Source organism: Scyliorhinus torazame, chromosome 11 (assembly GCF_047496885.1).
Source record: "Scyliorhinus torazame isolate Kashiwa2021f chromosome 11, sScyTor2.1, whole genome shotgun sequence".
In the NCBI taxonomy this organism is placed as follows: domain Eukaryota; kingdom Metazoa; phylum Chordata; class Chondrichthyes; order Carcharhiniformes; family Scyliorhinidae; genus Scyliorhinus; species Scyliorhinus torazame.
In genome coordinates, this window is record NC_092717.1 from 225,341,234 (window position 1) to 225,358,746 (window position 17,513).

Here is a 17,513-nt window from a genome sequence, read left to right on the forward strand (position 1 = left end):
AGGTGGTGAGTTACTTGCTGCAGGATTCCGAGCCTCTGACATGCTCTTGTAGCCACAGTATTTATATGGCTAGACCAGTTCAGTTTCTGGTCAATGGTAACCCCCGGGATTCAGTGATGGTAATGTCATTGAATGTCAAGGGCGATGGTTAGATGATCTCTTGTTGGAGATAGTCATTGCCTGGCACTTGTGTGGTGCGAATGTTACTTGCCACTCGTCACCCCAAGCCTAAATATTGTCCAGATCTTGCAACAATTTACATGGACTGCTTCAGTGTCTGAGGAGTAGCGAATAGTGCTGAACATTGTGCAGTCATCAACGAGCATCCCCAGTTATGACCTTATGATGAAAGGAAGATCATTGATGAAGCAGCTGAAGCTGATTGGACATAGGACACTGCCCCAAGGAATTTGTTTGTTTGATGTGCTTGTCATAGCTGAATAGTTAGGGAGGAATTTGGAGGCAACAAAGGATGGGTGTGATGCTTCAGGGGCTGGTTTAGCACAGCGGGCTAAACAGCTGGCTTGTAATGCAGAACAATGCCAGCAGCGTGGGTTCAATTCCCATACCGGCCTCCCCGAACAGATGCCGGAATGTGGCGACTAGGGGCTTTCCACAGTAACTTCATGGAAGTCTACTTGCGGCAAAAAAGCGACTATTATTATTATTTAAAGCGTGTGAGGGTGAGTTGGATTGTTGAATGTTAAGCAAGTGTTCTGAGTGCCAGAGACTGCTGATAGGTGAGTGACAAGGGTGAGGCACATTGAGCAGCATGAGAGACTGGTGGCGTAGTGGGTATGGGATGATCTTTGAACTTACATTGACTGAGGTCATTAGACTTCCTCAAGCAATGTTGACAGGTCCTTGAGACCTACGGGATGTACCAGAGGTGACCAGCAGTACAGAACAATCCAGCCCAAGCCATTTTATACCTTTGGAGGTGCGACTGAGCACAATAATGTGGTAAATGTATCCATATGGAAATGGGAATTTCCTCAATCTTTTCAGTGCAGTTACAACATAATAATGGTCTACATGTGAAGAAAGCAAAGAAATTTGGTGCCATCATTAATTAACTGAGTTTATAACAAAAACATATTTTAAAAGATATCAAATAACTGTAAACAAAGTAAAAGTATTGCCTTACCCGTAACCAGCAAGAAACCCAAGGCTCGGTGGACTAACTTTATCACTGAATACAATAATTTCTAAGCTTTCTTTACGGTTTTCTTCATTATCATTCCCGTTGAATCTTTCGGTCTGATTAACAGTCCACCATTCCTGAATGTGTCCTGTAATGTTGTCTTTTTTCTGAACCAGTCTGACAATGAGGTCAGAATAGTCAGCATCATCTATTGAAAAAACATAAGAAATGTTATATTGAAAAAGTTACACATTTTCATCAATAGGGGAAAAGCCCACTTCAGGATGCCCCCAAATTTTAAAATTTTTGAAACAAATAATTAATGAAATATATAATTAAAATGCAGGAAAATCAATGATAAGGCATCATCAAGCCTGGATTTAAAAACTTGAAGACTGCAGTATAAAAAAAACAGAGGAGTTCAGAAATTGTCCAACATAGTTGACTCCTAACTGTCCTCTGAAGAAGTGTAGGGATAAATAGGTCATTTTCAGGCTGGCAAGCTGTAACAAGTGGAGTACCACAGCGATCATGCTGGGTGCCCATCTCCATCAATGACTTGGATGAAGGGATTGAATATATAGCAGCTAAACTTCTTAACGGCACGAAAATAGGTCGGAAACAAAATGTTTTTTTATATTTTTATTCGAGACATTTTCAATTATACACAAAAAAAGAGAAAAACAGCACCACTAGACATCCTTCACAAACTACACTCCAAATACCCAAACGCCGCTGTTGTCGCCCCATCCCTCTCTGCCCCTTTTTCTAACTAAAGTAACAAACAAAAACCCCCAAAAGAACCCGCTCTGCACATTCCCCCCCCCACCCGTCACTGCCATTTTACCCCCACCCCGTCGCTGCCATTTTACCCCCCCCCCCCCCCCGTCGCTGCCATTTTACCCCCCACCGTCGCTGCCATTTTACCACTCTATCTTCTCCAGGTGCAGAAATCCTGCCAAGTCATTCACTCACACCATCACTTTAGGTGGTTCCGGGTCCTGCCACCGTAACAAATCCCCCACCGAGCTATCAGGGAGGCAAAAGCCAACACGTCAGCCTCCCTCCCCACCTGCACTCCTGGTTCTTCTGAGACTCCAAATATTGCCACCCACGGGCTCAGAGCCACCTCTGTTCCAGCAAAGGCCTCCCAAAACTCCTCTACTCCGGGCAAGCCCAAAACATATGGACATGATTCGCTGGTCCCCTTGCACAGCGCCCAAATCGATCCTCTACTCCTGGAAAGAACCGTCTCATCCTTGACACCATTAAGTGCGTCCTATGCACCACTTTGAACTGGATGAGACTCAGGGAGCGATTCAACTAATTGGGAACAAAATCCCATAGCGAATGCACTTAGTCACATGTTTCCCTGCGCTTCCAGCACCAAGAAGCACGTAGACATCGCTACTCGCGTTGTATAAGGGGCCTCAGTGGGGAACGCATGGCCGAGGATGCACAGAGCCCAGTTATGTACACTGTGGTGTTCTGCGTGGCAGAACTCCCCCGTGTAGCAAGAAATTGGGCCGCCATTTCAAAATGTCATCCCGATCTCGGAGGCCACCGAAGAGACTGCCGACCCCCTCCAGCTCGAACGCACTATGGGTAGAGTCCTGAGCCTCCCAAACAGCCATGCAAGGTACGCCCGCCCGATTGGCACATGCAGAAATGCATCCCAGCAGTGCGTCTGCCAGCACCATCTGGGCACCGCCAGGGTGCCAGGCTGGCACTGCCAGAGTGCCCAGGTGGCACCAGCAGTGCCAAAGTGCCACCCTTCCCAAAGGCATACGCGTGGTGTCCTCCAATCCCCTGGGAGACCCTGTTCTGTCTGGTCCTTGTTTGTGGGGACCAGTGCTGAACGGCACTCGCCCGAGGTCCCCAAGGCGAAGGGGATGAATCCCAGAGCCTCAGGTACCTCGGAATCTGCACATTAGAGTGAGACTAGCTGTCAAAAAGTGATCCCTCCCACAATGGGCGGGTTTACATCGCAACGTCTATGAGATCGCATTGGATCTTGTGAGGGGTTGCGAGCTAGGTAGAACTCGGGAGCAGGATCTCCTGGCTTTTATAGGCCATGCTGCACCATAGCAAGCTGCTTTTCGGGCGCAGCGTGGCCGTTGGATCGCGCTCATATCTCACACGAGGAGGATGAGTTTACCCTTTGCAGGGCCTCACTCCATCGCCTGGCTTCTAAGGACCCAGCTCCTCTTCCCATTTCCATTTTATTTCCTCCACCTACAACCTCTCATTCCCTATCAACTCCCCCTATGTCCGAGATCCTACCATCCCCTATCTCGTCCTCAGACAAAATCACAGTGCTGTGCGGTAATTTTAGAACGTAGCTAACCCCTTCCTAACAAAGTGTCTGACTTGCAGATGCCAAAATCCATTACCCCTTGCTAGCTGGAACTCTGCCTCTAGCTCTCAATTCTGCAAACCTTCCTCCACAAACAGGTCCCTAAAGCACTCTGTTCCTGCCCGTTCCTACGCCCTAAAGCACCCTATTCCTGCCCGCTCCTGTGCCCTAAACATGGAATACAGACCTGCTGGAATAAACCTGTGGTTGCCACAGATCGGTGCCCTCAGTGACATGCTTTCCATCTTAAGATTCTGCGGGCATTGATTCCATACACTTAACACTGATACCATTGCCGGGCTTGTGGAGTACCTGGCCAGCGAGAATGGAAGAGGTGCCAATAGCAGTGCCCTCTAACCTGTCTCTCTACACAAGGCTTTCTCCATCTGACCCCACACCGACCTCTCCCCCAGTATCTTACCCGCCCATATAAACTCCGAGATCATCTTATTGACCCTACCAAAAAAGGATTTGGGCAAAAAATCGGGTGAATTTGGAAGACGAACAGAAACTTTGGCAGCACTGTCATTTTAACTGTCTGGACCCTTCTAGCCAATGACAGAGGCAAAACATCCCTGGCTGGATACTCCATTGGCAGAATCCTCCCTTTTGCCAGCAGCGCACTCACGCTCGCAGATTTCCCGACGGCATGGGGGTGCCCACAATGAGAAACCCCATTGGCTGGCTGCTGGCACAAAGGATCCCGCTGCCGGCGGGGGTGCCCCGGGACAAAGAATCCCGCCCCCCATCTCTTAAAATCCTCTTTCGTCCTCTCCACCAGATTCACCAAATTCAGCTTGTGCAAGTGGGCCCAACTGTGCGTCACTTGTATCCCCAAGTGGTTGGAAAGAAAGCTGTCAAGAGGACAGGAAGAGTCTACAGAGGGATTAGGTTAAGTGATTGGGCAAAACATTTGGCTAATGGAGTATAACATGGGAAACTGTGAACTTGTCCAATTTGGCAGGAAAAACAGATTATTTAAACAGAAAGAGATTGCAGAATACTGATCTGTACATCAATCACAATAAGTTGGTATGCAAGTGCAGTAAGGAAGGCAAATTGAATATTGGTGTTTATTGCAAGGGAAATCAAACATAAAAGGTAGGGAAATGTTGCTGCAGCTGTACAGGGCCTTTTTAGGCTATGGGCGCAATGTAACGACCTTGTCACGCCCGACTTGGCCGAACACACTTTCTCTGGCAAAGGAAGAGAAAATGCACACACAGTTCCCGTATGTCCGAGTATCCTTCCATTTGATGGCACGAGTTTGTTGCACCAAAAGGGTAGAACCCGGTGTCATGATATTCAAACATACATCATAACACATACATAATGATAGACAGACCAACAGACCAATTAGCACACATAACACGACAGCCAATCACAGACAAGAGCAGACACCGTATAAGACAAGAAACACGACACCTCCTGGCCAGTCCATCTGGAGACAGCACAGGGCCAGGACCTCATTAGCAAGACACTCACACATCGCCATGTGCTGAGTATCAAGTCAGATGTGTAAATAGTTAGTTGGAATAAAACTGCGTTGTACCAATCGCAACCGTGTTTTGTTCGTCTGTACCTCAGAGCACCCAACACCTCACCCGGTACCTGATCCCTATCGGTGGAGAAATCGTGCATACTGTCAGATTCTGATGACGCGAGATTCAATCTCGCAAAATGTCACAATCTGGATCTCGCCTGCGCTGGGCCATTAGACTTATTTAAATATGTAAGCACCAGCCTCCCCAGCGAGCCCTCGACCAGGTGCCGTTTAGTACTGGCCCACACAAATGTGGACCATGTGGAACAGCACCTGGGGAGTTTCCAGGCGATTGGAGACGCCTGGGATCAGGGCAGGGTGGCACCCTGGCTCTCCTTCTGGCACCTGGGCACTGCATCCTGGCACCTTGGCACTGCCATCCTGGTGCTGCCAAGTTGCCTAGGTGGCACTTCCCAGCTGGCAGGGGCACTGATAGGGTGCCAAGGTGGCACTGCCAAAGGTCGGGGCCTGAAAGGCGCCATGAGCTTTAAAGGGGGGGGGTGAGGGGTTGTATGATGTGTTGGAGCGTGAAGTGCGGGTATGAAGGGGCACCATAAAGGTTGGGGGGTGAAGGGTGGTCCCAAAAGGGGGGTGGGAGGCCTGAAAAAGGGGGGCGTGGGCCCTCAGCCAACCAACATAACGGCAGGGTGTCCTCACTTGGGGACGGGGGTGGATATTGCCCATGTGTGCAGGGGGTGACATTGCCCATGGGTGGTGGGTGTGGGGGACCTCCAAGCTCACTTAGAGCTCGGAGCACCCTTTCAAAATGGCGTCCCGATCTGTGAGGAGCCTGTCTGGCCATCGAGTTCAGCTCCTTGATGCACGATCAATAACTATTAAGACAAGGTTGTAGCACAACTGAAGGCTTTAATAGACTAGAACTGTTCCCCAGCAGCTCAGGTACAGAATGAGGGCTGCTGGGACGGCACTGCTTCTTATACCCCACCTATCAGGACGGAGCTACATACTATACAGCCAATGGTAAACCCCCAGGTTTAACCAATGGAACTTCAGCCTCTCGGGTACTGCAATACCTGATAATATCACATTCACCCCCTGTTAAAAAGGAGTCCGGCGGGTGGGTGGCCAGCGGCTACAACTGTATTCAACATGGTATGATCAGATATGGAGGTACCGTGATACCTCCTTCCAGTGTTTAGAGGATATTTACAGTCATGGCAGATATATACAGTCAGTGTTTATTATTTCCAGTTGCAGATCGGTTAAAATGAAGCAATCAGTTGGTCGGGTGCCCTGGTCGTCCTCTGGGATCGCCTGAGCCTCGGTGGTGATTCTGGTGGGGGTCCAGGCGTCTGTGACTCCAGGAGCGTGGCTTCGGCCTCCATGGCAGCTTCGTCACCCCTAGACGGCGCTGGTGGGGAAAGCGGTTGACCTGGGAGGGGGGCGCCTGTAGGGGGCGTCGGTGGTTGGGAGGGCCCAGGCAGGGGCGGCGGGAGGACTGACATCTGATGTGAGGTGTTGTGGAGGGGGGGGTGGGGGTGGTGGTTGGGGTGCGCGTGGGGTTCCGGCGGGCGCCAGGTCCCGTAGGGAGACCGTATCTTGTCGGCCGTCAGGGAACGCCACGTAGGCGTACTGGGGGTTAGCGTGCAGCAGGTGGACCCACTCGACCAACGGTTCCGACTTGTGCGCCTGCACGTGTTTTCGGAGCAGGATGGGTCCGGGTGTTGCTAGCCAGGTCGGGAGCGAGGTCCCGGAGGAAGACTTCCTGGGGAAGACAAGGAGACGTTCGTGGGGTGTCTGATTGGTGGTTGTACAGAGCAGTGACCGGATGGAGTGGAGGGCCTCCTGGAGGACTTCTTGCCAGCGGGAGACTGGGAGGTTCCTGGACCGTAGGGCCAGTAGAACGGTCTTCCAGACCGTTCCGTTCTCCCTCTCTACTTGCCCGTTTCCCCGGGGGTTGTAACTGGTCGTCCTGCTAGAGGCGATGCCCTTGCTGAGCAGGAATTGATGCAGTTCGTCGCTCATAAAGGAGGACCCCCTATCACTGTGTATGTAAGCGGGGAAACCGAACAGTGCAAAGATGCTATGGAGGGCCTTGATGCCGGTGGTTACGGTCATGTCTGGGCAGGGGATGGCAAATGGGAACCGGGAGTACTCGCCAATCACGTTCAGGAAATAAGTGTTGCGGTCGGTGGAGGGGAGGGGGCCTTTGAAGTCCATGCTGAGGCGTTCAAAGGGACGGGAAGCCTTTATCAGGTGCACCCTCTCTGGCCGGTGGAAGTGCGGTTTGCACTCCGCGCAGATTTGGCAGTCCCTGGTGGCTGTCCTGACCTCCTCGATGGAGTAGGGCAGGTTGCGGGTCTTAACAAAGTGGAAGAAGCGAGTGATCCCGGGGTGGCAGAGGTCCTCGTGGAGGGCTCGGAGGCGGTCCGCTTGTGCGGTGACACATGTGCCGCGGGACAGGATGTCAGGAGGCTCGTTTAGCTTCTCGGGACGATACAAGATCTCGTAGTTGTAGGTGGAGTTCTATCCTCCACCGCAAAATCTTGTCGTTTTTTATCTTGCCCCGCTGTGCATTATCGAACATGAACGCCACCGACCGTTGGTCAGTGAGGAGCGTGAATCTCCTGCCGGCCAGGTAATGCCTCCAGTGTCGCACAGCTTCTATGGCTTGGGCCTCCTTTTCGACTGAGGAGTGGCGGATTTCGGAAGCATGGAGGGTACAGGAGAAGAAGGCCACGGGTTTGCCCGCTTGGTTGAGGGTGGCCGCCAGAGCTACGTCGGACGCATCGCGCTCGACCTGGAAGGGGAGGGAATCATCGATGGCGTGCATCGTGGCCTTTGCAATGTCTGCTTTGATGCGGCTGAAGGCCTGGCGGGCCTCCATCGACAGGGGGAAGGTTGTGGACTGGATCAGGGGACGGGCTTTGTCTGTGTAGTTAGTAACCCAATGGGCGTAGTAGCTAAAAAACCCGAGGCAGCGCTTCAGGGCCTTGGGGCAGTGAGGGAGGGGGAACTCCATGAGGGGGCGCATGCGTTCAGGGTCGGGGCCTATAACTCCATTTCGCACTACGTAGCCAAGAATGGCTAGACTGTCGGTGCTAAACACGCATTTATCCTCATTGTATGTTAAGTTAAGGATTTTAGAGGTCTGGAGAAATTTTCGGAGGTTGGTGTCATGGTCCTGCTGGTCATGGGCGCAGATGGTGACGTTATCGAGATATGGAAAAGTTGCGCGTAAGCCGTACCGATCAACCATTCGTTCCATCTCGCGTTGGAAGACCGAGACCCCGTTAGTGACACCGAAGGGAAACCTTAAAAAATGATAGAGCCGCCCATCTGCCTCGAAGGCAGTGTATTTGCGGTCACTAGTGCGGAGGGGTAGCTGTTGGTAGGCGGACTTGAGATCAACCGTGGAGAAGACCTTATAATGCGCAATCCTGTTTACCAGGTCGGATATGCGGGGGAGAAGGCACGCGTCCAGCTGCGTAAACCTGTTGATGGTCTGACTGTAGTCAATGACCATCCTATGTTTCTCCCCGGTCTTTACCACCACTACTTGGACTCTCCAGGGACTGTTGCTAGCTTCAATGACCCCTTCCCTCAGTAGCCTTTGGACCTCCGACCTAATGAAGGTGCGGTCCTGGGCACTGTACCGTCTGCTCCTGGTGGCGACGGCTTTGCAATCCGGGGTGAGGTTCGCAAACAGGGAAGGCGGGTCGAACTTAAGGGTCGCGAGGCCGCAGACAGTAAGGGGGGGGGGGTATTGGGCCACCGAATTGGAAGGTCAGACTTTGCAGGTTACATTGGAAGTCCAACCCCAGGAGTGTAGCCGCGCAGAGGTGCGGAAGGACATAAAGGCGGAAATTGTTGAATTTCCTTCCTTGGACTGTGAGGTTTGCTGGACAGAACCCCTTTGTCTCCACTGAGTGGGAACCGGAGGCCAGGGAGATTCTTAGATTTACAGGGTGGGTTAAAAGTGAACAGCGCCTTACCGTGTCGGGGTGTATAAAGCTCTCCGTGCTCCCAGAGTCGATCAGGCAGGATGTCTCATGGCCGTTGATGAAGACCGTGGTCGTTGCTGTTGAGAGTGTTCGATGTCGAGTTTGGTCCAGAGTCACCGAGGCCAGACGCAGTAGTTGTGAATTTTGATCGGGCAGTGTGTCGTCGGCCGGGCTGGGGTCCTGGGGCCCCATTCAAGATGGCGTCTCCCATGGGTCGCACATGGTGGTCGGAGATGGACAAAATGGCAGCGCCCATCCGTCCAGCGCGGTGTCCGGGGAACAAGATGGCGGTGCCCGTGGGCCGCACGTGGCCCTAGGATACAGGGGTGGCGGTGGCTGCTGGCCGCCTGGGGCCCGAGGAGAAGTTCGCTGTGGCAGTCTGGAGTCGCCGCTGGAGACCATGGCCACCGCTCGTGCCTGGCAGACCCCCACAAAATGGCCCTTCTTGCCGCCCCCTTTGCAGGTGGATGTGCGGGCCGGGCAGCACTGGCGGGGGTGCTTTGCCTGCCGGCAGAAGAAACAGCGGGGCCCATTGGAGTTGGCGGGCCGTCTTACAGCGCAGGCCTGCGGGGACACGGGGAAGGTCTGTGGGGCTGCCGCTGCGAGATTCCACGCTGCCCAGGGGGCCACCGTGCGGTCGGGCACGTAGGATTGTGCGTTCCTGGAGGCAACGTCCATGGTCCCTGCCAGGGCCCGTGCCTCCCTCAGTCCCAGGGTGTCTTTCTCTAAAAGATGCTGGCGGATCTCTGAGGAGCTCATACCTGCTACGAAGGCATGGGTCGCTCGCCGAAACTTGCGGGCAGCCACAGCTTCTGCCCAGCACCAGTAGCGCGCGGTAGAACTCCTCCAACGAGTCCCCGGGGCTTTGTCGTCTCGTTGCAAGCAGGTGACGTGCGTAGACCTGATTTACTGGGCGGATATAATGTCCTTTTAAAAGTTCGATTGCTGCATCAAAGTCTTCCGCCTCCTCGATGCGGGTGTAGATCCCAGGGCTTACCCTTGAGTGCAGGAGATGCAGTTTCTGCTCCCTCAAGGGTGTGCCACCAGCCGTCTCAAAGTAGCCTTTGAAAGACGCCAGCCAGTGCTTGAAAATCGCCGCTGAGTTTGCCGCGTGGGGACTGAGTTGCAGACACTCGGGCTTGATTCGGAGATCCATCCTTTCTACTTAAGTGTAGTCTATTAAATTGATGCACGATCAATAACTACTAAAACGAGGTTGTAGCACAACTGAAGGCTTTAATAGACTACAACTGTTCCCCAGCAGCTCAGGTACAGAATGAGGGCTGCTGGGACGGAACTGCTTCTTATACCCCACCTATCAGGGCGGAGCTACATACTATACAGCCAATGGTAAACACCCAGGTTTAACCAATGGAACTTCAGCCTCTCGGGTACTGCAATACCTGATAATACCACACTCCTCAGTGCTGAATAAAATGTTAAGTGTGGGCTAGTCCGGGGAGAATCCCAAGGGCCCACTAAATGACAAAGGGCACGATTTACTGGCTGTGCCCCATTGGAATCGGGACGGGACACAGCCAGTAGATCCCCGGAAAGGAGGCCTGTACTGTACAGTTTTGGTCTCCTTAGTTAAGGAAGGATATCATTGATTTGGAAGTAGTTCAGAGAGAGTTCAGTCAACTGGAGCGTCATTCTCCGACCCCCCAGCGGGTCAGAGAATGGCCGTTGTCCGCCGTGAATCCCGCCCCCGCCGGTTGCCGAAGTCTCCGGTACCGGAGATTGGGCGGGGGCAGGAATCGGGCCGCGCCGGTTGGCGGGCCTGGATGGGCCGAAGTCCCGCCAATAAATTGCCTGTCCTGCCGGTGTAAATTAGAGTACCTATTTACCGGCAGGACAAGGCGGCGTGGGCAGGCTCCGGGTCCTGGGGGGGGGGGGGGGCGCGGGGCGATCTGACCCCGGGGGGTGCCCCCACGGTGGCCTGGCCCGCAATCGGGGCCCAACGATCCGCGGGCGGGCCTGTGCCGTGGGGGCACTCTTTCCCTTACGCCTCCGCAACGGTCTCCACTATGGCGGAGGCGGAAGAGACTCTCCCCACTATGCATGCGCTGGAAACTGTCAGCGGCCGCTGACGCTCCCGCGCATGCGCCGCCCCGACATGTCATTTCCGCGCCAGCTGGCGGGGCAACAAAGGCCGTTTCCGCCAGCTGGCGGGGCGGAAATTCCTCCGGCGCCGGCCTAGCCCCTCAATGTTGGGGCTCGGCACCCAAAGTTGCGGAGCATTCCGCACCTTTGGGGCGGCGCGATGCCCGTCTGATTGGCGCCGTTTTCGGCGCCAGTCGGCGGACATCGCGCCGTTTGGGGAGAATTCCGCCCCTGATTCCTGAGATGAAGGGGTTATCTTGTGCGGAAAGTTTGAGCAGGTTGAGCTTACTATATCCTGGAGTTTAGAAGACTGAAAGATGATCTTATAGAAACATAAGATTCTGAGCGGATTTGACAGGGTAGATGCTGAGAGGATGTGTGGGCAAATCTAGAATCAGGGGACAAAGTTTAAAAGTTTGGGGTCTTTTATTTAAGACTGAGTTAAGGAGAAAGCTTTTCCTCTCAGAGAGTTATTAGTTTTGGGAATTCTTTCCCCCAGAGGCTGGGTCATTGAACATATTCAAGGCTGAATTAACTAAAATCGTGATCAACAAAGGAGTCAAAAGGTTGTGGGGAGCAGATAGCAAGTGGAATTGAGGCCACAAGCAGATCAGCCATGATCTTATTAAATGCTGGAGCAGGATCAAAGGGCAAAATGGCCTACTTCTGCTCCTAATTCTTTTGTGTTCTTCGTAATCAGCCTAGTAAGTTACTTGGATCATAAACTGCTCAAAAAAAAAACACCATGTGGACTGCAAGAGTCCAAGAACTATCACCACTTTCTTAAAGAGTAATGGGGATACACAATAAATCAGTTTGACAGCAATATTCAAATCTCCAGAATGAATTACAAAAACATGTTTGAGGGTCTGGTAAAAATGAATTTGAGCAAGAGAAGGTCCAGTAAGTTTTGATTTCAATATAGTTAAGGCAGAATAATATATATGATGGTATTTTAAAAATAGAATGTACAAAATACTCTAGATTTTGTTGCATCTGAAAACATGCTTGGATAAGTGGACAATTCCAAGATGTGGGGCGAAATTCTCCCGAAACGGCGCGATGTCCGCCGACTGGCGCCCAAATCGGCGCCAATCAGACGGGCATCGCGCCGCCCCAAAGGTGCGGAATGCTCCGCATCTTTGGGGGCCGAGCCCCAACATTGAGGGGCTAGGCCGACGCCGGAGGAATTTCCGCCCCGCCAGCTGGCGGAAACGGCCTTTTTTCCCCCGCCAGCTGGCGCGGAAATGACATCTCGGGGCGGCGCATGCGCGGGAGCGTCAGCGGCCGCTGACAGTTTCGCACGCATGCGCAGTGGAGGGAGTCTCTTCCGCCTCTTCCGGCGGGGGGGTCGGAGAATGTCGCCCGTGATGTTTGTTTAACTGGTGGGGCATGACTTTCAACAGGAACTCGTATTTTTATGGGTAATATCAGATGTTATTTTAGAGTCAAATATAAGCAGAATTGAAACATTGAATGGTTCCTTCCTCAGAGCTGCTCCTGCCTCACTGTTGTGAGATTAAGTAGAATGGATGCACATACTCCAGAGTTCAGAAGAATGAGAAGTGATCTCAGTAAAATGTAGAAAGTTCTTAAGGGGGCTTGACACGTTAATTACAGAGCGGCTGCTTTCCATGGCTGGAGAGTCGAGAACTACTAATAATAATAATCTTTATTATTGTCACAAGTAAGCTTACATTAACACTGCAATGAAGTTACTGTGAAAATCCCCCAGTTGCCACATTCTGGCACCTGTTCGGGTACACAAAGGGAAATTCCAGAATGTACAATTCACCGAACAGCATGTCTTTCGGGACTTCTTGTGGGAGAAAACTGGAGCACACTGAGGAAACCCACGCAGACACGGGGAGAATGTGCAGACTCCGCAGTCAAGTGACCCAAGCGGGAATCTAACCTGGGACCCTGGTGCTGTGAAGCTGCAGTGCTAACCACTGTGCTACCATGCATATTCTCAAAATAAGCATTTGGCTATTTAGGGCTGAGGTTAGGAAATATTTATTTACTTGGAGAGTTGTGAATCTTCAGAAATATCTACTCCAGAGGGTTCTGGATGCTCAGTTATTGAGTATGTTCAAGGCAGAGATGGATAGATTTTTGGATGTTTAAATAAGGGAATCAAGATTAACCATAATCTTACGCATTGACAGAGTAGGCTTGAGAATCCATATGGTCTTCTCCTGCCTCTGCTTATTATGTTTTTGTTTGTAACTCACCCAGAAGTGGCAGAAACCTCACCCAGATGGAGAAACAGGTTGAGTTTTGTATTTCTAGAGAAGTTGCAGAAGTGAAGTGGGAGAGCAGCTTTGAGCAAATCCCTGGTGACTAATTTTGTTTCAAGTGTTATTTATTCAGTTATTCATATCTGATGTGTCATAGTATTCATATATTCATGCAAGTTTATGAAACATATGCACACTTACTTTTATAAAGCTGTCTCACAGGTTTTGTTTCTGAACCACTGGGAGCCCTAATGTAGTTTGGAAATAGTTTTTCAAGTTTTCTGTAAAATAAAAACATTTTTTTCATAGTTTATTACATATAAGAATAACACTCTTGCTGCCTAATGAACTAACAAATGGCCCTGACTTTCCGCAATGCCGCAGAAAATTACACCATTTACCAGCAGTGGATGCAGCGTGTAAATCCATTTGGTGAGCTAATTAACCAAGAAAATAATGAGAGGGACATAGGATTTAAGAACTGGAGTAGGCCATAAGGCCCTTCGCGTCTGCTCTGCCATTCGATAAGATCATGGCTGATCCAGATGTGGCCTCAAATCCACTTTACTGTCTGTCCCCCATAACCCTCGACTTCCTTATCTATCTAACTCACCCTTGAATAAATTCAATGATCCTAACTCCATTGCTTTCTGTGGAAAAGAATTCTACAGTCTAACAACCCTCTGAGAAAACAAACCCTCCTCATCTCGGTCTTAAAAGGGAGATCTCTTGCCCTGGCGTGGTGGGGAGACCTGATGGAATTCTTGACTCTTGAGAAGGTCCAATTTGAACTGAGGGGATGGATGGAGTGGTTCTACAATTTATGGACGTTATTCATTATGCACTTTTGAGAATTGGATTACATCGAACATTGGAGGGGGGGTGGGTTGGGAGAGTTGGGGGAAGGGGGACTGTATGTATTAATGGTGACTATGGGTGATTCCTGATTCCTTTTTGTTATTTGTTTATGTTAACATGCAGGCTAATGTTTGGGGGTTTGGTTGGAGGATGGGATTGTTGTTATTGATATGGGGATTGACATTGCATTTGTTACTGATTATTGTTTATTGTTGGTGGGTGTAAATTTGGGAGAAAATGTGACAAAGGAGAATACATTTTTTTATTAAAAAACAGGAGATCTTTTATCGTTGAACTCTGTCCCCTAGTTCTAGTCTTCCCCACATGAGGAAACATCCTCCTTGTATCCAACCTATCAAGTCTCCTCAGAATATATGTTTCAAGAAGATCCCACTCATTTTTATAAACTCCGGTCGGTGTTGATCCAATAGGTTCAACCTTTAGGTGGATTGGCCATGCTAAATTGCCCTTAGTGACCAAAAAAAGATTAGGAGGGGTTATTGGGTTATGGGGATAGGGTGGAAGTGAGGGCTTAAGTGGGTCGGTGCAGACCCGAAGGGCCGAATGGCCTCCTTCTGCACTGTATGTTCTATGATCTTTCTTCATAAGATAAACCCTACATCATGGGAATTAATTGAGAATATTCTGCTGTTAGCGGACGAAATTGCTATATGTGTCAGGATTGGTTTAATAAAGATGTCTCAAAGTATTGTAATAGCACAGCTAAAGGGCAAACCAGCAGGCAAGGGGTTAAACATATACCAAGGGAAAACCAGCAAGCAAGGGGTTAAAGTCACCCACATGGGAAATGATTTCATCATCTCACAGAGCATTTGAGTATGAAAAGGAGGTCCCAGTAAGTCTAAGGGATCCATTGTCCAACACATTCGCACCTCCTCTAGAAGTTAAATATGTTAAGCACAAACCCATGAGATTGTAAGGAAACATTGTATTCTTTAATCGTTTTCCTATTCCGGGGACCAGAAAATATGCATACTGATCACTTTGTATTGTTCCGAATGATTCAGTGACATACCTGTTTGTGACTCTGAAAAACTTTCAATATATATGCATGTCATTCTGAGGACAGGCAGAGCTGACTTTTGCGAGCTAAGGCTAGCAGCAGAACTTGCCTCTCCTGTGTGCACACAATTTTTCCGAATTAAACAAAGTTTTACCAACACCACGCGGTCGAGAACAGACTTTGAGGTTTTTCTTCCCTCCGACAGTTGGTGTCGTCAGGGCAGGAGATCAACACAGGATGACTGGCGACTATGTGGCTCCAAATCGGGGGCGTGTCTTTTAATCTACCACCCATAGTTAGGGAGCCATTTCAAGTTAGTCTTTGGCCGGCCGTAAGTTGCGATCTTAAAGAACAAAATGGAGGAAGAGTCTGACCACGCGAGGTGAAGTGAAAATCGTTGGGGGAAACCGGGGTTTGGGATCGGGTAGTTAAGTTAAGGAAAACTTGCTAAGGAACTTGCTTTGGAGATTGAGGTGCCCAGTCAAAAGTAAAAATCCATAGGACGAAATACCACGGGAGAAAGAGTTAGAAGGATCTCACCTAGTGTGAGAAAGGAGTAGCCGCAGGAATAACCGCGAGAGGGTAGAGCCGCGGAGGAGGAACCCCGCAGGAGTGGGGTGTGTGTGTGAGAGAGTGAACGGCAGAGATGGCCGGATCAGATAAAACAGGCAGCAAGATCAAGGTAGAGAAAGATAGATGGGGGCCCCGAGGGATTGATCGTGCAGATGATTGTAACCCACAATAGTAAATTAATTAAAAAGATGAGGGAGAAAGGATACAACTCAGACGCATCCGCGGCTGAGCAGAAGGCCTGGTGGGCAGGCCAAACCAAGAATAAGTATGAGAAGTGGGTAATAATTGCAACTGCAATTTTAAGGAACATAGGGAGCAACGAATTGCAGGAGGCAAGAGTAGCAGCTGTAAGACGCGCGCAGGAAGGGGACAGGAGAAAACCGCAGGGCAGATTTGTGGGGCCTGTGACCCCGACTGCACCACGTGTCATGGAGGAGAGTGACTACAGGGATGACTGGGACAGTGCCGAACAGGGAATGCACGGGGATTATACATACCCCCCTCCTTATGAAGAAAAGTTGCCTGTAGCCCCAGTGCGTGTAGTGAGGAAAACGGTGCAGGGCAAATCACTGAGCAGCATATTCAAATGCCCTTCACAGCTGGGGAAAAACAAATGATCTTGAATGAACAGCCCTCTCTAAAACGACAGGATGATAATGGTTCTTTTTGGGATAAACTGGACGAATTATGGGAGGTTCATGGGTTAACCAATGATGATATCCATTTATTGTTAAAGGCAAAGAGTCCTGCACCGGTATGGGCAAGCATGCCACAATCATATTGGGATCACACGTGGGTCACGCAGAGAGGTGGGGGAAACAAAGACGCCCGCTTTGCAACCTTTAGAATGGCAGTGCGAACTGCCCTAGGGAGAGGTAGCCCAAATTGGACATTGATCACCTTACTTAAACAGGGACCAAAGGAAAGGGTCGAGGATTATGCAGAGAAGAAATTTGAGGCATTTAAGCATCATTCAAGGACAGTAGCCCCCAGTAGAGATGACAAAATCTTTTTTAAAAATGTTAACGGATGGAATGGGTCCGCACTAGGATCGTAGATATGGGACTTCCGGTAGGGAACGACTTTAATCAGGTCTTAGCATGGGCTATGAAGGCAGAGGCTAACAGGAAAGGAGTATAAGGTTAGCTCTGTAGGAAAATTAGAATGAGGAAGGCAGTGCTACACCTGCGGGAAAGAAGGGCATTTTGCAAGAGAGTATAAAAGCAAGAAAGAACCCAAACAGGGACTCCTGAGTGACGTGTTATGTACTCTGGGATAACACAGGCTGCAACTGGATGCAACTTTAACCAAAAGATACTCCAGACCTTGAAGTTAGTGCAATTTGATTTAGTGAACCAGTAGCACAGTTAGCACAGTTCTCTATGAGTTCGACTCTCTGCTAACCCAAGTGTGGTTACTCTGTCTGACTGAACCAGATTAGCTCTTAGCCACTTGCTGGAGGTGTGATTCTGCAAATACAACCTGACTCACTCTGTAGATGTTCATCAGTGGAAAGAGGCGGAGTGTGAGTGAATCGTGCCTTTTATAGTGAGATTCCACCCCTGAGTGTCTTGCCTGCTCATTGGTCATGTCCTGTTCTCTGTGTTCATTAGCTGCCTGTCTGTGCCTGCCTGAATATTATTATCTGCATGTCTGCATATCATGACATCTCCCTTTTAAAAATGTTTTGTTGGCACATGGGAACAT

The 17,513-nt window shown here is 50.2% G+C and overlaps 1 protein-coding gene across 5 annotated transcripts in view; it reads right to left on the reverse strand.

Moving 5' to 3' along the window:
* Positions 1-17,513, reverse strand: part of LOC140385819 (piezo-type mechanosensitive ion channel component 2-like) — a 1,561,269-nt gene that overhangs the window by 12,878 nt on the left and 1,530,878 nt on the right. For all 5 annotated transcript variants that reach the window (XM_072468377.1, XM_072468380.1, XM_072468378.1 and 2 more), the window contains 2 exons: positions 13,553-13,632; positions 1,148-1,352 (listed from right to left, as the gene is read on the reverse strand). In XM_072468377.1, coding sequence (XP_072324478.1) covers positions 1,148-1,352; positions 13,553-13,632 — 285 coding nt within the window. The remainder of the gene's footprint in view (positions 1-1,147; positions 1,353-13,552; positions 13,633-17,513) is intronic.